Source organism: Leucopleurus acutus (genome assembly GCF_964270905.1).
Source record: "Leucopleurus acutus genome assembly, chromosome: 8".
Lineage (NCBI taxonomy): Eukaryota > Metazoa > Chordata > Mammalia > Artiodactyla > Delphinidae > Leucopleurus > Leucopleurus acutus.
This window is the reverse complement of record NC_139151.1, coordinates 15,828,524-15,846,709: the sequence shown is the minus strand read 5'-3', so window position 1 is coordinate 15,846,709 and position 18,186 is coordinate 15,828,524. Positions and strand designations below refer to the sequence as shown.

The window sequence follows — 18,186 nt, the reverse complement described above, 5'->3', positions numbered from 1 at the left end:
TCCCTGGGTTCTGGTGACCCTGCTTCCTCCTCTTGCTCCTTCAGTCCTAGGCGGTGACAGCTTCCTGCTTCTGCTAGTCCCAGGGGCCCTGTCCTCCCTCCAGACTCCTTGGAAAGCGGCGTCTTCATTAAAGTCTCCTCAATTGCCCCGTTTGAGCGCGCCACCTGTCCTGACTGACACGGCCACAAAGTCCTAATATCAACACATTCCATCAGAAAAGCAAATGTGCCTGTCTCACCCCTCAAATCCCTGCCCAACATACTGCTGTCCAGGAGCAGCTGGTGTCCGTCCCCACCAGGGAGATGACTATGTGTACCCCACCCACGCTGGTCCCGGCTCTGACCCCCGGATGACAGGTATGGAGGAGGGGGTGGACTTCCACTCGACATCCCATGGAAGGTGCTCAGCTCTTAGTACGGATCTCCACCAACCCCGTGCCTCTCGCTCCACAAGCCGGCCACCACTCCCAGCAGACTCACCCCCATCAACGTAGAGTGACCAGAAGATGACCCGATAGCCTTTGAGGACGCCGTTGAGGGTGCTGCGTGGAGGTTCTGACCAGGAGATGACGGCCACGTCGGAAGTTATGGACAGGGCTCGGACGTTCTCGGGGGGCTGGCTGGGCACTGCAGGGGCGGGGGGAGAGTTGAAAGGCCTGGTTAGGAAGGTACAGGACACATCCACGCGCAGGTGGGGCCCTGCTGCCCAGCCAGAGGAACTTTGGGTGACACAAGTGGGAGGCCCTCCTGATTCAACGAGACGCAAGAGTTTTGGGCTGGTGACTGGGAAGTCAACCCAAGTCTCCTTTCCTGGAGATTTGGGTGAATAGAGATCCTTACAGCTTGGTTCCTGGGCCCTGGGTGGCATGTTCCTGGTTCTGGGTAAACGCTGGGGGAAGAAGGTGATGAACTCCAGGCATGAGCCCCTGGGGATTCACCAGTAGGCACCACAGCCCAGGGAGTCCACGTCCACTGAACGTAACGGAACCTGGAAGACCAAGCCAGTGCTGGAGGGATCTGTAACTGATGCTCTCATCTGATGGCTGCCAGCCCTCTATGTCACCTGAGCTCGGGGTCTGAACCAAGGCCCCGCTCTAGGGACCCTTGTGTCCTCATACCAAGCTGAAGGGAAGGAAAAGAAGAGGATTTGAAGCAACCCTGGGGCAAGGGGAGAAGAGGTTCCGCAGACACCTTTAGGACCTCTAGGATCATTACATTTTTGTCCCTTGTCCCCGCATCTGAAGATACCAAAATGCCTTGGGTGATGGAAAACACTCTCTAAGACCGACTTGGGTGGTCTGCCCTGCCATTAACCCTCTCCATCTGAGATCTACCTTTGAGCTTAACCTAAGTCCCACCCCCTGCAGGCGGCCCTGCTGCACGATGATGATGAGAGACAGTGGTGACACCAGGCCGCAAAGAGCCACGTCGGCGAGTGACAACTTTGGTGGTACTTCCACGGGCTTCTGAGGAGCTGGGGGCAAAGGGAAAGGCCACGTCTGCTTTGCTCTGAGTGGGAGAAAGCAGGCACAGGCTGGATGGAAGGTAATTAGATCCCATTGCCCCACAAGAGGCAACTCTAATTTTTATGAGCATTTAAATGATAATACATCACCCTAACGATCCTCTTTGAGAATGATTATTGTTTCATATTACTTAGGTGTAAAAATATAAGCACCATGTAATTAGGGACCCAGTGTCATAAACTAATACAGATAGCCCGTTCGAACAAAATGAAGGTAATATAATTATGGAAGAGACACTATTGCTAAAGCAGGGGTCCTTGAATACCCCGGGAGGAGTGCTAATATTGCAAGGAAACGATCAGGATCTGACAGGCTAACGAGGGCCTTAATTAAGTATGAAAAACTGCTGAGCAAATGCTGCTGGAAACTTTCATCCCCTTCTCCTCCTTTGTTTGCAAAAGGACTCCACAGCCCGTGCTGATCTCTCCCTGTTGGTAATCCCAGCACCCACCCCCCACTGCAGCCCCCCAAAGCAAGGGAGGTGGGGCTCTGGTGGAGGCCAAAGGTGGACCTGGCCTGGATGTTTTCTGGGATGGCCCCAGTGGATGGAGTTTAGTGTTTGGTCAGGTGTGCTGGGTGGTCTTGGGGCAGCTGTTCCCCCTGGACACGACTTCCCTGAGCATCCTGCATCCACGTCACTTGGTCTTGCATCCAGCCCTGCCCCCAAGCAACAGGGTAACAATGGGGTGAAGTAGAAAGAGGGTGAGGTTCAGGGTCAGGCCTGGGTTTTGACCTGGACTCTTCTTCATTAGACGGGCAATTCTGCGCAGGCTCTTAACCTCCGCGAGCCTCGGCTCCTTTTATGGGTAATGACCTGGCTGTTAATGCTGTGGTTCTCACAGGTGCTCCCTACACCAGTGGCATCGGCATCACTTGGGAATTTATTAGAAATGCCCGTTTTGGGCCCCCACCTCAGACCTGCTGAAGCACAACCCTGGGCGAGGGCCCAGCAATCTGTTTACAGCCCTCGGACGTGCGCTCAGGTCTGAGAACCACTGTGTCAGAGCACTGCTTGGGATTGGTACTGATGGTACTAAGAGGCGACAAGCTGACCTTCCTCAGTCCAGCCGGGCCCGTGGCCAGCATCACGAAAGGGAGGGGGATGATGGGGGCTGGAGAGGCTCCGGGCTGGTGGGGGGGTTGGGCAGCTGGTGGCAGCGCAGCTCAGGTGCTTCTCGGTACCTCTGCATTCTATGCGCCTTTCCCTCTCTCTGTGTCCTCCCTTTCCCCAGGGGCCCAGAGCCCGGCTACTGACACCTGCTCCCTCTCAAAGCCTTGCTTGTGCCCCAGAGCAGCTAAATGGAAATCTCTGGGGATGAGCATCAGCATTTTTGAAACTCCCCAGATAATTCCAATTTGTAGCCACGTAGGTGTTTCTGACCTGATACATCCTCCCTCCCAAGGATGTCTGCATTTTCAGAGAGAATGAGGCAGGGAGCGGGCATTGCTTAACAAAAGGATGGAATGCTTAACAAGAGGGTGGAATGCTGGGTATCCTGATGGCCATGGGGTGATGTCATTATGTTACTGGGGCAGTCAGTTCCCTCCCTCTGCTGGGGGCAGGCTCAGACTTAGCGACAGCTTTTAATCTCACATCGTGGTTTTAGGCTGGAGCATCAAGAAGGAAGCTCTGTTTAATCTGCTCTTTGTGGGGCTGTGACCAGCCCGGCTCTATCTCTGGGGGGCATCAAGGGTCACATCTCCTCTCCCTTCCTGGCACAGGCTCAGATACCAGCTGGCTCTTCTCTGTGCTTGGAGAGCAGGCAGGCTCCTGCTGCCTTCTAACCCTCTCTCCCCCATGAAACCGGGCCCCTTAATTCACTCATCAGAGTTGGAGTGCTCTCCAGTCCTCAAAGAATTCAGTTTTAAAAATCGGAACCTAAATCCTCTGTCCATGGACCTTGGGATATCGTACCTCCACAGTCTCATCTCAGGTCCCTAAAACAGATGGTGGACAGATTCCAGCCCAGAAGTACAAAGGTAACGTGGCTCCTGCCCTTTTTCCAACCTGGAGGATGTGAGGGAGGAGAAACAGGACCCAGAGTACAGAGGAAAGAGCTTGGGGACAAAGATGGGTGAGGGGCCAGAATGAGGAAGGAGGAAAAGGTAGAGAGAGAAGCACGGACGGAGAGTCAGGCAGGTGCACAGACAGGCGCTCAGACAGGCCAATAGATCAATAGAGAGACCGATGGGCACGGCATTAGCAAGCGATGGATAGAGAGCCAGCCAATGGATGGAGAGGCCCAGAGTGCTAAATGGACCAAGCATCCCTCGAGGACCCAATGGGTGAGAGGAGATGGAGGGATCCAGGGAGCCTGTGTGGACCACAGGACCATGACGGGGCTCAGGAGGAGGGAAGGGCCCCGAGCCCTCCCTGGCAGCCCTGGCTCTGCCCACAGCTGAGATCTGTACCCGCTCGCTACCCTCTACTGGTGCCCTCACCATCCTCCAGGGTGGTGGCATTGATCTCGCTGGATGAGGGCCCCGTGCCAGCCCGATTGAAGGCCTGGACCACCACCCCATATTGGGCGAACTTCTTGAGGTTGTCCAGGGTGTAGACCTCGCTGTCTCCAGTGGCCTTCATCTCCACGATGCTGTACTGCCCATTGCTGCCAGGGCTGTTCTCTCTGTAGCCGATCTGGTAGCCCCGGATGACGCCGTTCTGCAGCTCCTTCTTGGGTGCCTGTGAGTATGGGGTGGGGTGGGGAGGAGACAGACACAGTGACATTCTTAGAGGATGCTCTTTTTTTTAAAAATAAATTATTTATTTATTATTTAGTTTTGGCTGCATCGGGTCTTCGTTGCTGCCTGTGGGCTTTCTCTAGTTGCGGCGAGTGAGGGCTACTCTTCGTTGCGGTGCGCGGGCTTCTCATTGCGGTGGCTTCTCTTGTTGCGGAGCACGGGCTCTAGGTGTGCGGACTCAGTAGTTGTGGCTCGCAGGCTCCAGAGCGCAGGCTCAGTAGTTGTGGCACACGGGCTTAGTTGCTCCGTGGCATGTGGGATCCTCCCGGACCAGGGCTCAAACCCGTGTCCCCTGCATTGGCAGGTGGACTCTCAACCACTGCGCCACCAGGGAAGCCCTGAGAAGATGCTCTTAAAACCAAAGTCGGATCATGTCACTCCCTTGCTTCCAAGCCTTCAAAGGCTCCCATATCACCCAGAGTCAAGGCCAATGTCCTTACAATGGCTACAAAACCCTACATGATCTGACCCCATCCCCATGCCTCTTGGACCCGTCTCCTCTCTCCCATGCTTCCTATGCTCCTGCACACACCTCTCTGCTGTTCACACCAGGCACACTCCCATCCAGGGGAACACTCTTTCCTTGGATATCTACATGGCTTGCCTCCTCAACATTGCGGTGTCCTTGCTGAAATGCCGCCTTCTCAATGAGGCCTTCCTTAAGCTCTTCGTGTAAGAATGCTCCCTGCCTTCCGTTTAGTGCTCCTTACATTTCTTCCTGGTTTTATTTTTCTGCATGGCAGTGTCATCTGACGTTCCATATAGTTTACTGATGCCTTTGACTACCTGTCCCCATTGGGATGTAAGTGCCGTGGGGATGAGGAGTGTTGCCTATTTTGTTCTCAGTGTCTAGAATGGTGCCTGGCATGTAACAGGCCTTCAATACATATTTATTGAATAAATGAATGGGTGAATGAATGAATGAATAGGGATATCATTTGGCATGGGCTCAGGGGCCCGGGAGAAATGCAACAGCAGACAGAACGTAACCCGATGGAGAGGGAGGTAGGTAATTAGTTTGAATAAAAAGAGAGAGTCCCGGGCTTCCCTGGTGGTGCAGTGGTTGAGAGTCCGCCTGCTGATGCAGGGGACACGGGTTCGTGCCCCGGTCCGGGAAGATCCCACATGCCGCGGAGCGGCTAAGCCCGTGAGCCATGGCCGCTGAGCCTGCGCGTCCAGAGCCTGTGCTCCGCAACGGGAGAGGCCACAGCAGTGAGAGGCCCGCGTACTGCAAAAAAAAAAAAAAAAAAAAAAAAAAAAAAAGAGAGAGAGAGTCCCAAGATACCACTTCACACCCACTAGAATGGCTATTATTAAAAAATGAAAAATCACAACTGTTGGTGAGGATGTGGAGAAACTGGAACCCCTGTGCGTTGCTGGTGGGAATGTAAAATGGTGCAGCCGCTGTGGAAAGCGGTTTGGCAGTTCCTCGAAAAGTTAAACATAGAATTACCCTATGATCCAGCAATTCCACTTCTGAGTATATACACAGAAGAATTGAAAGCAGGGATTTGAAGAGGTATTTCCACACCCATATGCATAGCTGCATTCTTCACAACAGCCAAAAGGTGGAAGCAACCCAAGTGTGCACAGATCAATGAATGGATAAACAGAATGTGGTCTATACATGCAATGGAATATTATTCAGCCTTAAAAAGGAATGCAATTCTGATATATGCTACAGCATAGATGAACCTTGAAAATATGTTAAGTGAAATAAGCCAGACACAAAAGGACAAATATCGTATAATGCTTCTCTGAGGTACCTAGAACACGCACATTTAGAGACACAGAAAGTAGAATAGAGGTTACTAGGGGCTGAGGATGGCTGGGTGGGGAGTTAGTGTTTAACGGGCACAGAGTTTCTGTTTGGGATCATGAAGAAGTTCTGGAGATGGACAGTGGTGACGGTTGCTCAACACCGTAAATGTACTTAACGCCACTGACTTCTAACACACGAACATGGTTAAAATGTTCAGTTTTATGTAAATACAATGGTATGTATATTTTACCACAAGTTAAAAAAAAAAGAGTCCTTGACTCTGATGTAGGCCCGGCTCCTCTTGGAGCTGGACTGCCCTTGACATCCTGGCCAATGGCTGGGGTGTGTTGAGAGCTGAGGCCTGAAGCCAGCTCCTGGATGGAGGGACAGAGATGGGCGAGGACAGGCCGGTGACAAGGGGGCACTTCGGAGCTCTGCCTGGGCCAGCTGGAATGAAGGGCTGATCCCAGCTGGCCAGGCAAAGGGAGAAAACTCCACTGGCATCAGCCTGGAGGGTGGAAAACATACTGTCACCCCCAGCTTGAACCCTGATACCCAACCAGCCATACACACAGGTGTTCTGAGAGAGAACGCATCAACAGGTAAACACTCACCAACACAGACATTCTCATACACGATCTCACACACACACACACACACACACACACACACGCTGGATCCCAATATATCCCTTCACATCCAGACCCATCAAAGCAAACATCCCAGTCCACACCTACCCGTGGCCAGAAACATTTAGACCCACTAATAGAAACTGGCTCTTTTAATGTGGGGTCTGCCCGTCTATATACTGAGAGAGAGCACACACCCCAGGGCATATAAAAACAGCTTGAATCAGGGCTTTAAAGACAATGCAGTTAATTTAAAAGCCCACATTTTATTGTACTAAAAACAGTACAATATTATTTTAATTATTTTAAATAATAATTATTATTTTAATAGTACTACTATTTAATAGTACTTAATATTATTATTTAACAGTACTTAATATTATTAATAGTACTTAATAGTACAACAATTAAGTTAGTAAAACAGCCCGTTTTTTAAAATTCAATGAATGTTTAAAATGAACTGCATTTTTAAGCTCACTGTTAATGCAATAAAATGAAGTTTTTAATTTAACATAATTGTTTTGAACTCATTAACTAGGTGTGCGTGTATTTAATTCACTTGACTTTTTGTTAATGCCTGAATAACGTTTCTCTCTGTACTTGGGCAGTCCTGTTTGCTAGTTTGCAAGGGGGCAAATTTCTGAATTTGGGTTCGTATCTATACACTCACACATTCAGACAGACATCTATTATAGACACAAATATATCTGCAAGGTGCCCTTGTTTTCGCCCTGACATATACTCTCCTATTACATACCCACGTCCGTATCGAAACACACCGATATATACATCAGTACACAATGACACATACGCCTACATACACAGAGCCGCCTACACCATGATATACACCTGTATATGTGTGATATACACAGTACCACGTCACCTCCGTTCACATCAGAATATACTGGCAGAGGCCTTGGATAGGCATCCAGGCATACCCTGCTACGCACATATAGATATTCACATATTGTTATAAATCTTGACACATGTTCCCTCTCTCCCTTCTTCCCTCCCTCCCTCCCTCTCTCTCCCCTCTCCCCATACTGCCCCACCTCCCCCCAAACAGGCACACTCAGGATTTAAATCATTCTTAACAATATTTCTCTGAAGCATTAAGAAATCAATAGGGCTGATTGCAAATTTATGTCATAAAGCAGTGGTGATCCATCTCGTGGAAAGAGTCTTGAAATGAAGTGACTTATCTTTCAAGTGAATCTTTATTTTTCATTAATCTGTTTCTTGGTGTTAAAAAAAAAAAATCCCCTGAGAAGTCAGCCCCAAATTTATTGACAGGCTCGTTCATTCTGAAGTTCTAACTTTCTAATCAATTTTATTTTTCATTATGAGACTTTGGAGAAATAAATCTGATTCTAAATTTTTATCAACCTCCAGGTCGGAGCTTTGTAGCCAAATGTCTCAGTGGTTTACATACTTATTCAGCCCTGCCCCACCTCCAGGCTTCCTTGGAATATTCTTAGGAAATGGGTGCAGAGTCAGGATGCAGACAAGACTTGGGGACCAGACTCCAGGCTTCATCCCCAGTTTCTGAGAGAAGCCCTGGCATCCAGATCTGAACCTGGAGGGAACCATGGCTCTGGAGTTATCTGCTAGGAGGGCGAGGACCAACTGCCCAGCCTCTGTCCCACCTTTATCCTGGTCATTTCTCTGGGGAGGGAAGGAACCAGGCTCTGCTGCCTTGTGTGTGTGTATGTGTGTGTGTATGTGTATGTCCGTGTGTGTGTACATGCCCAGGCATGTAGTCTTTTTAGGAAAAATATTACTAGGCCCTTCTGAATCTCCTATTCTTGAGTCTACCTTTTTGAAGGGCCCAGAAGGAGGACTAAAGCACCTGAACTTTTCCCACCAGGAGTTCAAGTCAGAAAATGACCTTGGACTTTGATCCCAGATGTAGATGAGGCAGCCCCCCAACCCAAGCCCCACTGTTGAGATGGGAGAGATCCAAGAAGAAGGACATGGATGGGACTCAGAAAACTCTCTGTTCCTGACCTCCATGCGCTGGGCTCTGGTGAGGAGACTGGGCAGGGGCTCCAGACTCTGTGCACTGACGTTCTGCACCTGTCACAACTTGAATGACCATGGAAGTCACCTTGCATCTCTATACCGTGGCCTCCTCTGATGGATGGGGATAAAAATACCTCTTCTGTCCACTCCACAGGAATAGAGGGTCAGATAACTTAGTGCAAGAAAATACTCAAACACTGGAAAATGCGGTGCAACAGGAAGACATCAAGGATGGGCAGCCCTTCTGTGCCCATGGCAGGGATGTAGCAGTGAGGCCAGAGTTACCCAGGAAAGCATTTCTTGGTCCTGCTCAAGGTTATTCTGATCTGTTTCCCTGCCCAGCTGTGGAATTGCCTCGAAGATTTCCCCTCAGTGACAGTCTTCAGATACCCTCTAGATTTACAAGTTTCTTCCCCTTAGAAACGGCTACAGCACCTACTGGTTTGTTTTCTCTGCAGATCCCCTCCCCCAGAGCTGGGGAGGGCAGTCATTTTTTAATCCTCATTTTATAGAGGAGGAAATCAAGACCTGAAAAGACCAAGCTCCCTGTTCAACGCTTTACCATGAGAATATAGGGGGTGGCTTCACCCTACCTCCCAGCTCTAGTCACAGGGCCAAGATGAGGGTGAGACTCTGTCGTTTCATCTCCCATAATCCACAGGGTCCCTTTGAAATTTACACATAATCAATTCTAACTCCAGACTTATTACAACATGTGGGGTGTGTAGGACAGACCAGCATGGTGGAAGAACCATCTTCCCTCCTTGACACTGACAAATTCTTCATCCCACCCTAGGCATGGGCATCCATAAGACAGTCAGGGCGGAGAAGGGAGTGGGGATTGGTGAGGGAACCAGCCCCTTTATCCTCCTCTCTTTCCACCCCTCCAACCTCATGGATTTAGCAATAAACAGGGTTGGGCACTGTAAGAGACCAGAGACTAGCTAGTCTGTTGGGGTTTCATTTGTAGATTGAGAGGGGAAGAAAGGAGGTATTTCAGAGGAAATTGCCTTTGAATTTACCTACCTTCCAGGTCACTTGGATGCTCTGTGAGGTCACTGGCTGCAAGGTTACATCCATGGGGGGCCCATCAGGAGCTGGGGGGTGGTGGGGAGAAACAACATTATGAGTCAAGTCTTGGAAGAAAAGAGTCCTATGCTCTTACTCCCATGCTTGAGCTGGAGGACTGCTGGGGAGAAAGGAAAAGCTCGTCTACAGAAGCAGAGAACCTTTGTTTGAGTCCTTCTGAAATGATCATAGGGTTTATAGTTCCCCTTCATTCTCCATAACTTGCTGAAAATGTAGCAAACAATGACTATGAAATACTGCTCCACATCCAGCAGGCTGGCAAGTATTTTTTAAAAGTTTGATAGTACAAAGTTCAGACAAAGATATGAAGTGGCAGGAGCTCTTGTACACTGATCATGCGAGAGCAAGTTGGTACAAAACTTTGGAAAACATTTTGGCATTTTTTTGGTTAAAGGTAGAAGTTTGTCCATCTGATGACTGTAATTCTACGACTGCTTATATCCCTTGGGGGGGAATGAAAATACACAAATGATACAGCTGTACTGATGACATGAAGCTCACAAAAAGAATATTGGTCAAAACAAGGAAGACAGAGAGAATATATGAAGTATGATGTCATGCATATATTCTATTAGAAAACAGGCAAAACTGAACTGCATGGGTTATGTGTACATGCATTGTGGTGACAGTACAAAAAAGGAAAGAAAGGAAGTTGGGATACTGGTTACTTCTGGGGGAGAGGTTATAATTGAGAAAGGGCATGTGGAGGACCTCTGGTAAGTGGTAACGAGTGTTGGTTATACTAGTTTTTCTTTATGATTATTTGCAAAACTGAACATGTATGTTATATGTACTTTTTTGTATTAATTTATCTTTTGCAATGACAGGTAAGAGAAAATACAGCAAGGAAAATCTTGTTTAAACTTTCAGGAAAACTTCATGACAAAAATCACAGGAGATAATCCAGGGCACTAGCACCCCCACCCTTTGCAGATCTAGCATATCTGTCCTTTCCAGACAGGCTGCGGCCAGGTGAGTGGGGGCAGGACCATGGACAGCTCCCGAAAGCATTGCATGGAGAACCCCATCTGGAAAAGGTCAGACGGAAGAATCTCCAATGATTCAGAGGCAGATACAAACACCTCGGAATCTCCCCCTTCTCCTCTTCTAACTGCAAGCCCACTGCCAGTGGACAGGGTGGGTGTGGCCCCGGATGTCCCGAGCCCATGCGCAGGGGTGGCTGGGCGAGATGCTCACCGGCCTCCTCAGTGCTGATGGTGAGCTCCTTGCTCGGCTCGCTGCGGCCAATCTTGTTGAAGGAATACATGCGGATGCTGTACACGGATGCCGGGTGCAAGTCCACGATGTTGGCCTGGTTGATGGTCGGGGAGATGTTGCGTGTGGACTGCTTGAAGTCCCAGGAATCTGGACAGAGGACACCCATTTCTAACCACAGCCAGGCAAACTCCAGGACCCCTCTCCAGCCTCAAGCAGCAGCACATCCCAGCGTCAACTGAGATGCCCAGAAGAGGTCTAGTTCACAGAGACTGAAGCAAGAGAGCCTTCACAACTTCACAGAGGACCAAGGGGTTCTGTTCCGTTAAGCTCAAGTGGCCAAGGGATGCCTGAGGATGGGAGCAGCAAATGCACTGCTTGGAAACTCAGGGAGCTTAACCCTTCTCTCCCCTGGGCCGCCTGGTGAACTCAAACCTCAGATGGGGGTCAGATGTCTCCTACGGTCCCTTCCAAGATCACCATTTGCTTGCTATTCCTGAGGGTCTGATTGGCCAGTGCCCTTGTTCCTGGTTTCTCAGACCACATCAGAGACCTGTTATAACTGTGAGACACCCCCTCAACCCATGATCCCAGTGCAAAGGGGGAAGCCAAGCCTTATACCCCTTTCTCCTCCTATGTGTGCTTCTGTATTGCCTTTCCCTGTGCATTTGTGTGGTGCTGGTCTTGACTGTTTCTTGGGCTGTCAAGGGGGGACAAACCATGTGCCAGAGTCCCTAGGCAAACCCTACCCTCTCTCTCACCAGCAAGAGAATGGTCCCTGAGTCTTTACAGTCAGAAGCCAACAAAGGGATGAGCATGTTCCCGATTCATCCAGGGGGACTGACAGCCCATTCCAGGGCTAATGTTTAGCAAAACTGTAGAATGTGAAAAATACCAGATAAATACCACTCAGGGATACTGTGACAGTAAACACTCTGCACCTCCAGAGGAATCCAGTCATTCATTCAATATATTTGTGCTGTGCACCTACCAGGGGATCCCAGACAGACATGGAAGGGGTTGCAGTCACAGCAATGCCTCAGCCTAGGACCTTCCACACGCAGAATTCATAACCAGATTACGTTATTGGCACTTTGCTTTGAAAAGAAACAAAAAGGCAAAGCACAAGGAAACTAGCTGATAGTGGGGCTTAAAAATCTTCCCAGGGCGTGTCCTGATGTGACTATTCAGTCTAATTTTCCATGTCTTTTAAATCCACAGTAGAGGATCCTGAAAATTCTCAGTAGACAAGATTAAACTGTATTCACTACAGTTTGACCCGTAAATCAGGGAGGGAGGCTAGCACATTCTAGAACAAATTTTAGGAAGACTTTTTTTAAGCTAATGCCTGGTAAATTAGGAGAATTGGTTCACTCGAAAAGACTATCCCCTCCCCCCAGGTTCTGGTTAATTGAGGTCTCGACGTTTTTCAAAACACCACTTTTAGCTACACAGGCTTGGCATCTGTGAAGGGCACTGGCCCAGCTCCCCATCTGCAGTTTTGCATTTAATTCTTTGGTTTCATGAGCCAAAGTCACAAATGGCAGACAGCGGATGCTCAGAAAAACAGTATTTTCTCCTTGTCATTTAAAACACCCCAACTGCCCAAGAGTCACTCTGGCTGGCAGGTTAAGCCAGAATTGCAAATATGCAGGCTCCTACTGCCGTGGGTACTGCTTTGGTTTGGGAGGAAATGGGCTAGCGTGCGGAGGCAGGTGTTCACTTCTCTCTGCGGCATTCTGGGAGCTGGTGCCAGCTCACACATCATATATGATTTGCCTGTGTTTATAGGAGAGGGAGAGTGATCACGAGTCAGTGCATTCATTTCTGATGAGTGTGGCAGAGGAAGGAGACCACATGATGTGTCTGAAAACAGAGGGGCTAAAGAAAAGAGGTGCTAATATTTATCAAGCACCTGTGATGTGCCAGGTGCAGTGATGGACACAATTTACTCTTCCCTCCTTCCAATGACATCAGCACCATATCTCCACTGTATAGGTGATGCTCACGTCATCAAGGCCGATTTCTCACTTGGCCTTTCAGGTGTGTTCAACGCTCAGACCTCTCCCTTCCCGAAACACTTTTCTCTTGGGTTTCCTATTAAAACACTCTCTAGCTTTTCTTATTCTCTTGGGTCATCTCTTCACTTTGCAGGTGCATCTTTTTTACCTTACCATTAACGGTTCGAGTTCCTCAAGGCTCCATCCTAGGCTCTCCTCTCACTCCATACACTTTTCCCACCAGTGGCTTCTATTTCCATCTACACACAGATAAGCTCCCTGAAGGCAGGAACCATGTCTAAAACTTTGCCCATCTTGCCCACTTGGCACGCGTTGGGCACTTAAAACCCACTGTTGGTTTTAGATCAGAGCCACTTCGTTGTCCTGGACTTTGGACTTGCAGTTCCTCTGCATTTTGTAGTCACAAGAAATACCCTTTGCCTTTCCCTCCCTTGCCTCCTTCAACTGTCAGTCACAGGAAGGTTGGGGGGGGGAATGCCCCAGAGAGTGGCCTCTTTTTGTTCTGCTTTTGCCAGTCATTTCCAGGTGGATTTGCCCTTGTGTTCCCAAATCATCTTTGATGTTGCCACAAAATGGCTCTCTCCCCATAGCGCCTGCAGGCTAACGCATGAGAGTCAAATCTGGAGGTCTCTAGCTGATTTTCCATACTTGATCACTGCCATCTCTCTGACCTGAATAGCTGAAATCAGGGGCCCTATTTTCTTCCCTTTCCTTTTCAGCTCTCAGAGTACTGAGCTGGCTTTGGTGAACATTGTCTCTTTTAATATTCCCTTTCATATAAGCCTGGCTTACCCAGATTAACATATTTCATTAAGGGCTCTCTCTCCCTTTCTTCATCAAAGGGTTTATGATGCAAAATATTCTTCTTAAAAACTAAGGAAGTGGCTGGGGAGATGTCAGTGCCTTCCACTCTGTGGGCTGCTTGCTGGGAGGGGACCCGGGGCCTTTGGTGTTTCAGGGGACACATTCACTGGAGAAGGGGGAGCAGTTTGGACGAAAGTCACGTCTGGAGCATTTAGCTGCCTGTGCTTGGGAAACAAATCCATTCTGCATCTCTGATTTCCTCCTTGCATCACAGCTCTGAGCCCACCACGGCAATCTCCGCAGCACCGAGAAAAGGTTTCCTGGGTCACCACCACCACTCACCACATCCCAACACCAGACCCTCTCACAGCCCCACCCCAGCTCACACAGAATGCCACGCCACACCGGGCTGGCTTACCCCATGGTGGCTGACGGCGCGCACCACGAGGCTGCCTTCTGGGCTTGGAGGGCCATCCTCAAAGAACCCATCCCTGCTCCTTGCTTGGAAAACAGGGGTGAAATGTGGTGTCTGCATTTTTAAATCTGCACAGCGCCATCTGATAAATTTGTGTGGACGGTGCTATTTATCATTCAGCATTCATGTATTATTACTCTGCTGCCTGGGGCCAGGAGAAGTCAGCGTGAGCGGGATGGCTTAGAAAGGGCAGACTTGGTAATTTCCCTTGGAAAATTAGCATGATGAGCAACATGGCAGAAAACCTGGCAAAGGCACAGTTGTAACACAGAAGGGGGTCAGGAGCAGATGGTCCAGACCCAGGATGGGTGTGGTCTGGGGCAAGAGGAAGAGGGGAAGGGAGAGTGGGGCACAGGATGGGGACCCATGGAGGGTTATTCTGTGTCAGGCTCTGTGCTAGGCACATGCACATAAGCCATCACATTCACGTAATCCCTACAGCCACCTTGGATTATGTGTTACTGTCTCCACTGATAGGTAGAGATGCCCAAAGACCTTAAGTTGCTTGCTAAACATCATACAGCCCTGACACTTGGTTAACCCATCTTCTGCTTTGAGAATTGTTCTTGTTCTACTATTCCACCTGCAGGCAGAAGATCTACTTACACACACACACACACACACACACACACACACACACACACACACGCCCCTCCCTCCTTTGGGTCATCCATCCGTTCCCTAGGATACCTTTTACAGTTCTCATGTAATTCAGTTTGTGGCGTATTACACGTGATTGGATAATGCTTTGTAATGGTCCTGGAAGTGCCTTCGTGTGTGTGTGTGTGTGTGTATGTATGTGCATGCGAGCGTGTGTACACAGTGTTTATTCTCACTCCAACTGCATTGTAAGCTCCAAGGGCAACACTCTGTCTCCTTGTTCTTCCTCTTTCCCTACCACATGGCGGGTGCATGATTCTGCAAGATTATTATTGGCACTCAGTACATGTTGCTGACTGACAGACACATATTTCAGCCTGCAAGTCCCATAGGACTATAAATTGCCACATGAAGTATTTGAGTTAGAAGGAGGAGAGGAACTTACATCTTTTAAAGGTTGACTATAGCCCCATGCTAGATGCTTTCTCTTTATTCCTCAAAGCAATCCCACAAGGTAGGCATTACTGTCTCCCCCTCACAGACAAGGAAGCTGTGCTATGCTCACAGCCTCTGCCTAACTCCAATATGGTAAGTCACTGCAGTTCCCACGGGATTCCTTTTCCTAAGGGCCAGGATAGATGCCCGTCTGAGTGGGGTGGCCTGGAGTGGTCCTACCTAAAGACAGGAGAAAGGACCAGCCAGCTTCTCTGTGCTCTCGATCCTGTGATTTATTTTGCTTTTTTTTTTTTTTTTTTTTTTACAGGTGCAAAGCCCTTGTGGATGGGAGAGTCTGAGGTTGAGTTTTCATTACCCACCTCTCTACCTTGCCATCCATCCTGGCTCTGGGGTGGGGTATGGCCATTCCTCATCTTTCAGGAGAGCCAGAGGGGGTGGGGGGAAGATGTGGATGAGCTCTGAAAATAGCATCTTCCCTGCCCACCTCTCCTTCTGCACCGCTCTCCAGATGTGTGATGTTCTCAGCTTCGCCCTGCTGAGCAGTGCCCCAGGAAAGGTTTCCACACATTGGAGGGTGGCCAATGGAGGGGGCCGGGTGGGCAACGGGGCAGCATGGGGGAGGAGGGCAGGGGGGCAGTCAAAAGGAGCAATAGGGGAGAGGCCCGAGTGACAGCCCAGGCATCCACTCCCCGGCCCCGACAGGCCACATCATCCAGGCAGGGAGATGCTGGCCCATGTTTCTGGCTCCTGGGGAGCTTGTGCCCAGACTCGGGAAGCCTTGAGGTGTGAAATGAACACAGTGGGCTTCCTCTCCTCCCCGCGGCCTCTGCCTCCACTGAGGCCCTGCCACTGCTCATCACCTGTCCCAGATGCAGGGCTGCAGCAGCCTGCTCACTCAGCTTCTGGACACCTCTCCCTCCTGTTGACACCTGATGACCCTTTTCAAGGTGCCATGCCAAGTCTCTCTCTGGGACCTCAGGCATTGTTAGTAGCTCTCAATGACCTTCCCCAAGGAAGTCAAAGCTCAGCCCAGAGCCGCCCCCGCTCCCCCAACCCGGAGCCCAGAGCACACTTTAGTCTTGTTGACCAGGAACTGGGTCTGTGAACCCTCTGCTAGACGTGCTGCTCCCTGGAGGGCACTGCATCTTGCTGGGGCCTGGCCGTTCCCATCTCCCTGAATCTAGGCCTGTTAGCGTTCCATCCTCTCCCAGCTCAATGGAGTGTCTACAGGGACCGGAGAGATGCTTCCCTGACGACCCCTGTGGGCACAGCCCCTCCTCCTCTCTACGGCGCGCCTCCTGCACCGAGAGTGACCTCCCAGGGGCGCTGGCTGTGAGCTGACTTTTCTCCCCAACTGAACTGTAGGCTTCTGAGGGCAGGGCCCCTCTTTGCCGAAACCTGTATCAAGGATGACGAACCCAGGGCCCCGGACACGGTGGCTTCTCAAGAGGCGAATACAGCTCAGAGATCTGCGGTGGACGCCATGCCAGGGGCTGTCGCTCTAGGGGAGTGGACAGCCAGCTGGCCAATGACCATGTGCTATGCTAAGGAAGAGAGGAAGGGTCTGGAAAGCTTCTGAGGAAACAAAACCTTGGATCTACGCTAAGACCTGGAAGATGAGTTGGAGTTGGTGGGAGAAGCGGGCTGGGGCGGCTTGAGTTTTCCAGACTCTCTTTCTGTGTTTTATTTTAAGATTATTTTGAAAAGCGTTTCTGGGCTTATGGTCTTGAATTCCGAAGGTATGAAAGAACCCAAGAGGAGGAGCATGCTTCTCGTTCTCTCACTCCTGTGCTGGGAGTGAGGGGGCAGCCCCCTGTTGCTGTACCTTCTAGAGAGAGTCACACAGATACAAACATGATTGCTCTTTTTTGGCTTGGCCTCTTGTCCAGGCCTCTTGTCCCCTCCTTGCCATTCTTGCCACATGACTGTGGGTCCCCTGTTTCCCCAGAGACCTAGGGGCCCATTGTTCACTCTGCTCTACATGGCTTCACAGTGGCGGGCAGCCTCAGGAGCTAGCTAGGGTCCCAAGGGAGGGATCTGGGAGGGCTTCTTGGAGGAGGAAACTTAGATCTATGCTTTTCCAGGGACTCCCATCCCCCAGTGACTCATTCTTGGCAAGGACCAGCTCTCTGACTCCCAAGCACCCCCATCATCCCAAACCAGGAGTGCCTAGATGACCCAGTGAAACTGGGTCTCTGACCCCACAGATACAGCCCATAGCCCCCTGGCTCAGGGCCTTTAAGTTGCTTTAAATCAAACCACCCTATGGACCTGCCCAGGGACAGTCCTGGGAAAAAGGGGCTGACACCCCCTCCCCATCAACTGAGGGTCCCCCTGTTTGCCCCCAGGGTTCCTAACCAGTGACCAGTGTTCCTCCCTTTGGAAGACACAGGGGCTTGTGTGTCTGCCTTAGATGGGCAGCCCTGACACCCAGGGGCTGTCCCACAGAGGGGCACCGTCCCGGCACATGGTGCAAGGGGTCACAGCAGGCCCAGCCCTCACCCACCTGATTTGTTCTTGTATTCAATGTCAAAGCCCGTGATGATGCTGTTCCCGTCAAATCGCTGGGTCCAGCGCAGGTTCATGCTCCGGGCCTTCACCTCCCGGATCTCCAGCTCTGGGGGGTCGGGGGGTTCTGGGGGGGTGGCAGGGGAAGGGGGCAGAAGTGAGGATGGCAGCAGAGAGCTTGGCCTCTTGCCGACCCCTACAGAGGACCAGTGATCTGCCCTGGGGGATCCGTGTCACCTGTGATCCACCCAAGGGCCCTGAGCCCTGGAGTTCAGGCAAGGCAGGAGGGGGTGAAGGGTGCCCGGCAGCAGGGCTCAGAGGCAGAGGGGGGCCTGCTC

The 18,186-nt window shown here is 50.5% G+C and overlaps 1 protein-coding gene across 1 annotated transcript in view; it reads right to left on the bottom strand.

Moving 5' to 3' along the window:
• Positions 1-18,186, bottom strand: part of DSCAML1 (DS cell adhesion molecule like 1) — a gene marked incomplete at both ends in the record, with an annotated part of 342,523 nt that overhangs the window by 30,858 nt on the left and 293,479 nt on the right. The window contains 5 exons of the mRNA XM_082845529.1: positions 480-626; positions 3,968-4,208; positions 9,707-9,777; positions 10,967-11,134; positions 17,847-17,975. Coding sequence (XP_082701655.1) covers positions 480-626; positions 3,968-4,208; positions 9,707-9,777; positions 10,967-11,134; positions 17,847-17,975 — 756 coding nt within the window. The remainder of the gene's footprint in view (positions 1-479; positions 627-3,967; positions 4,209-9,706; positions 9,778-10,966; positions 11,135-17,846; positions 17,976-18,186) is intronic.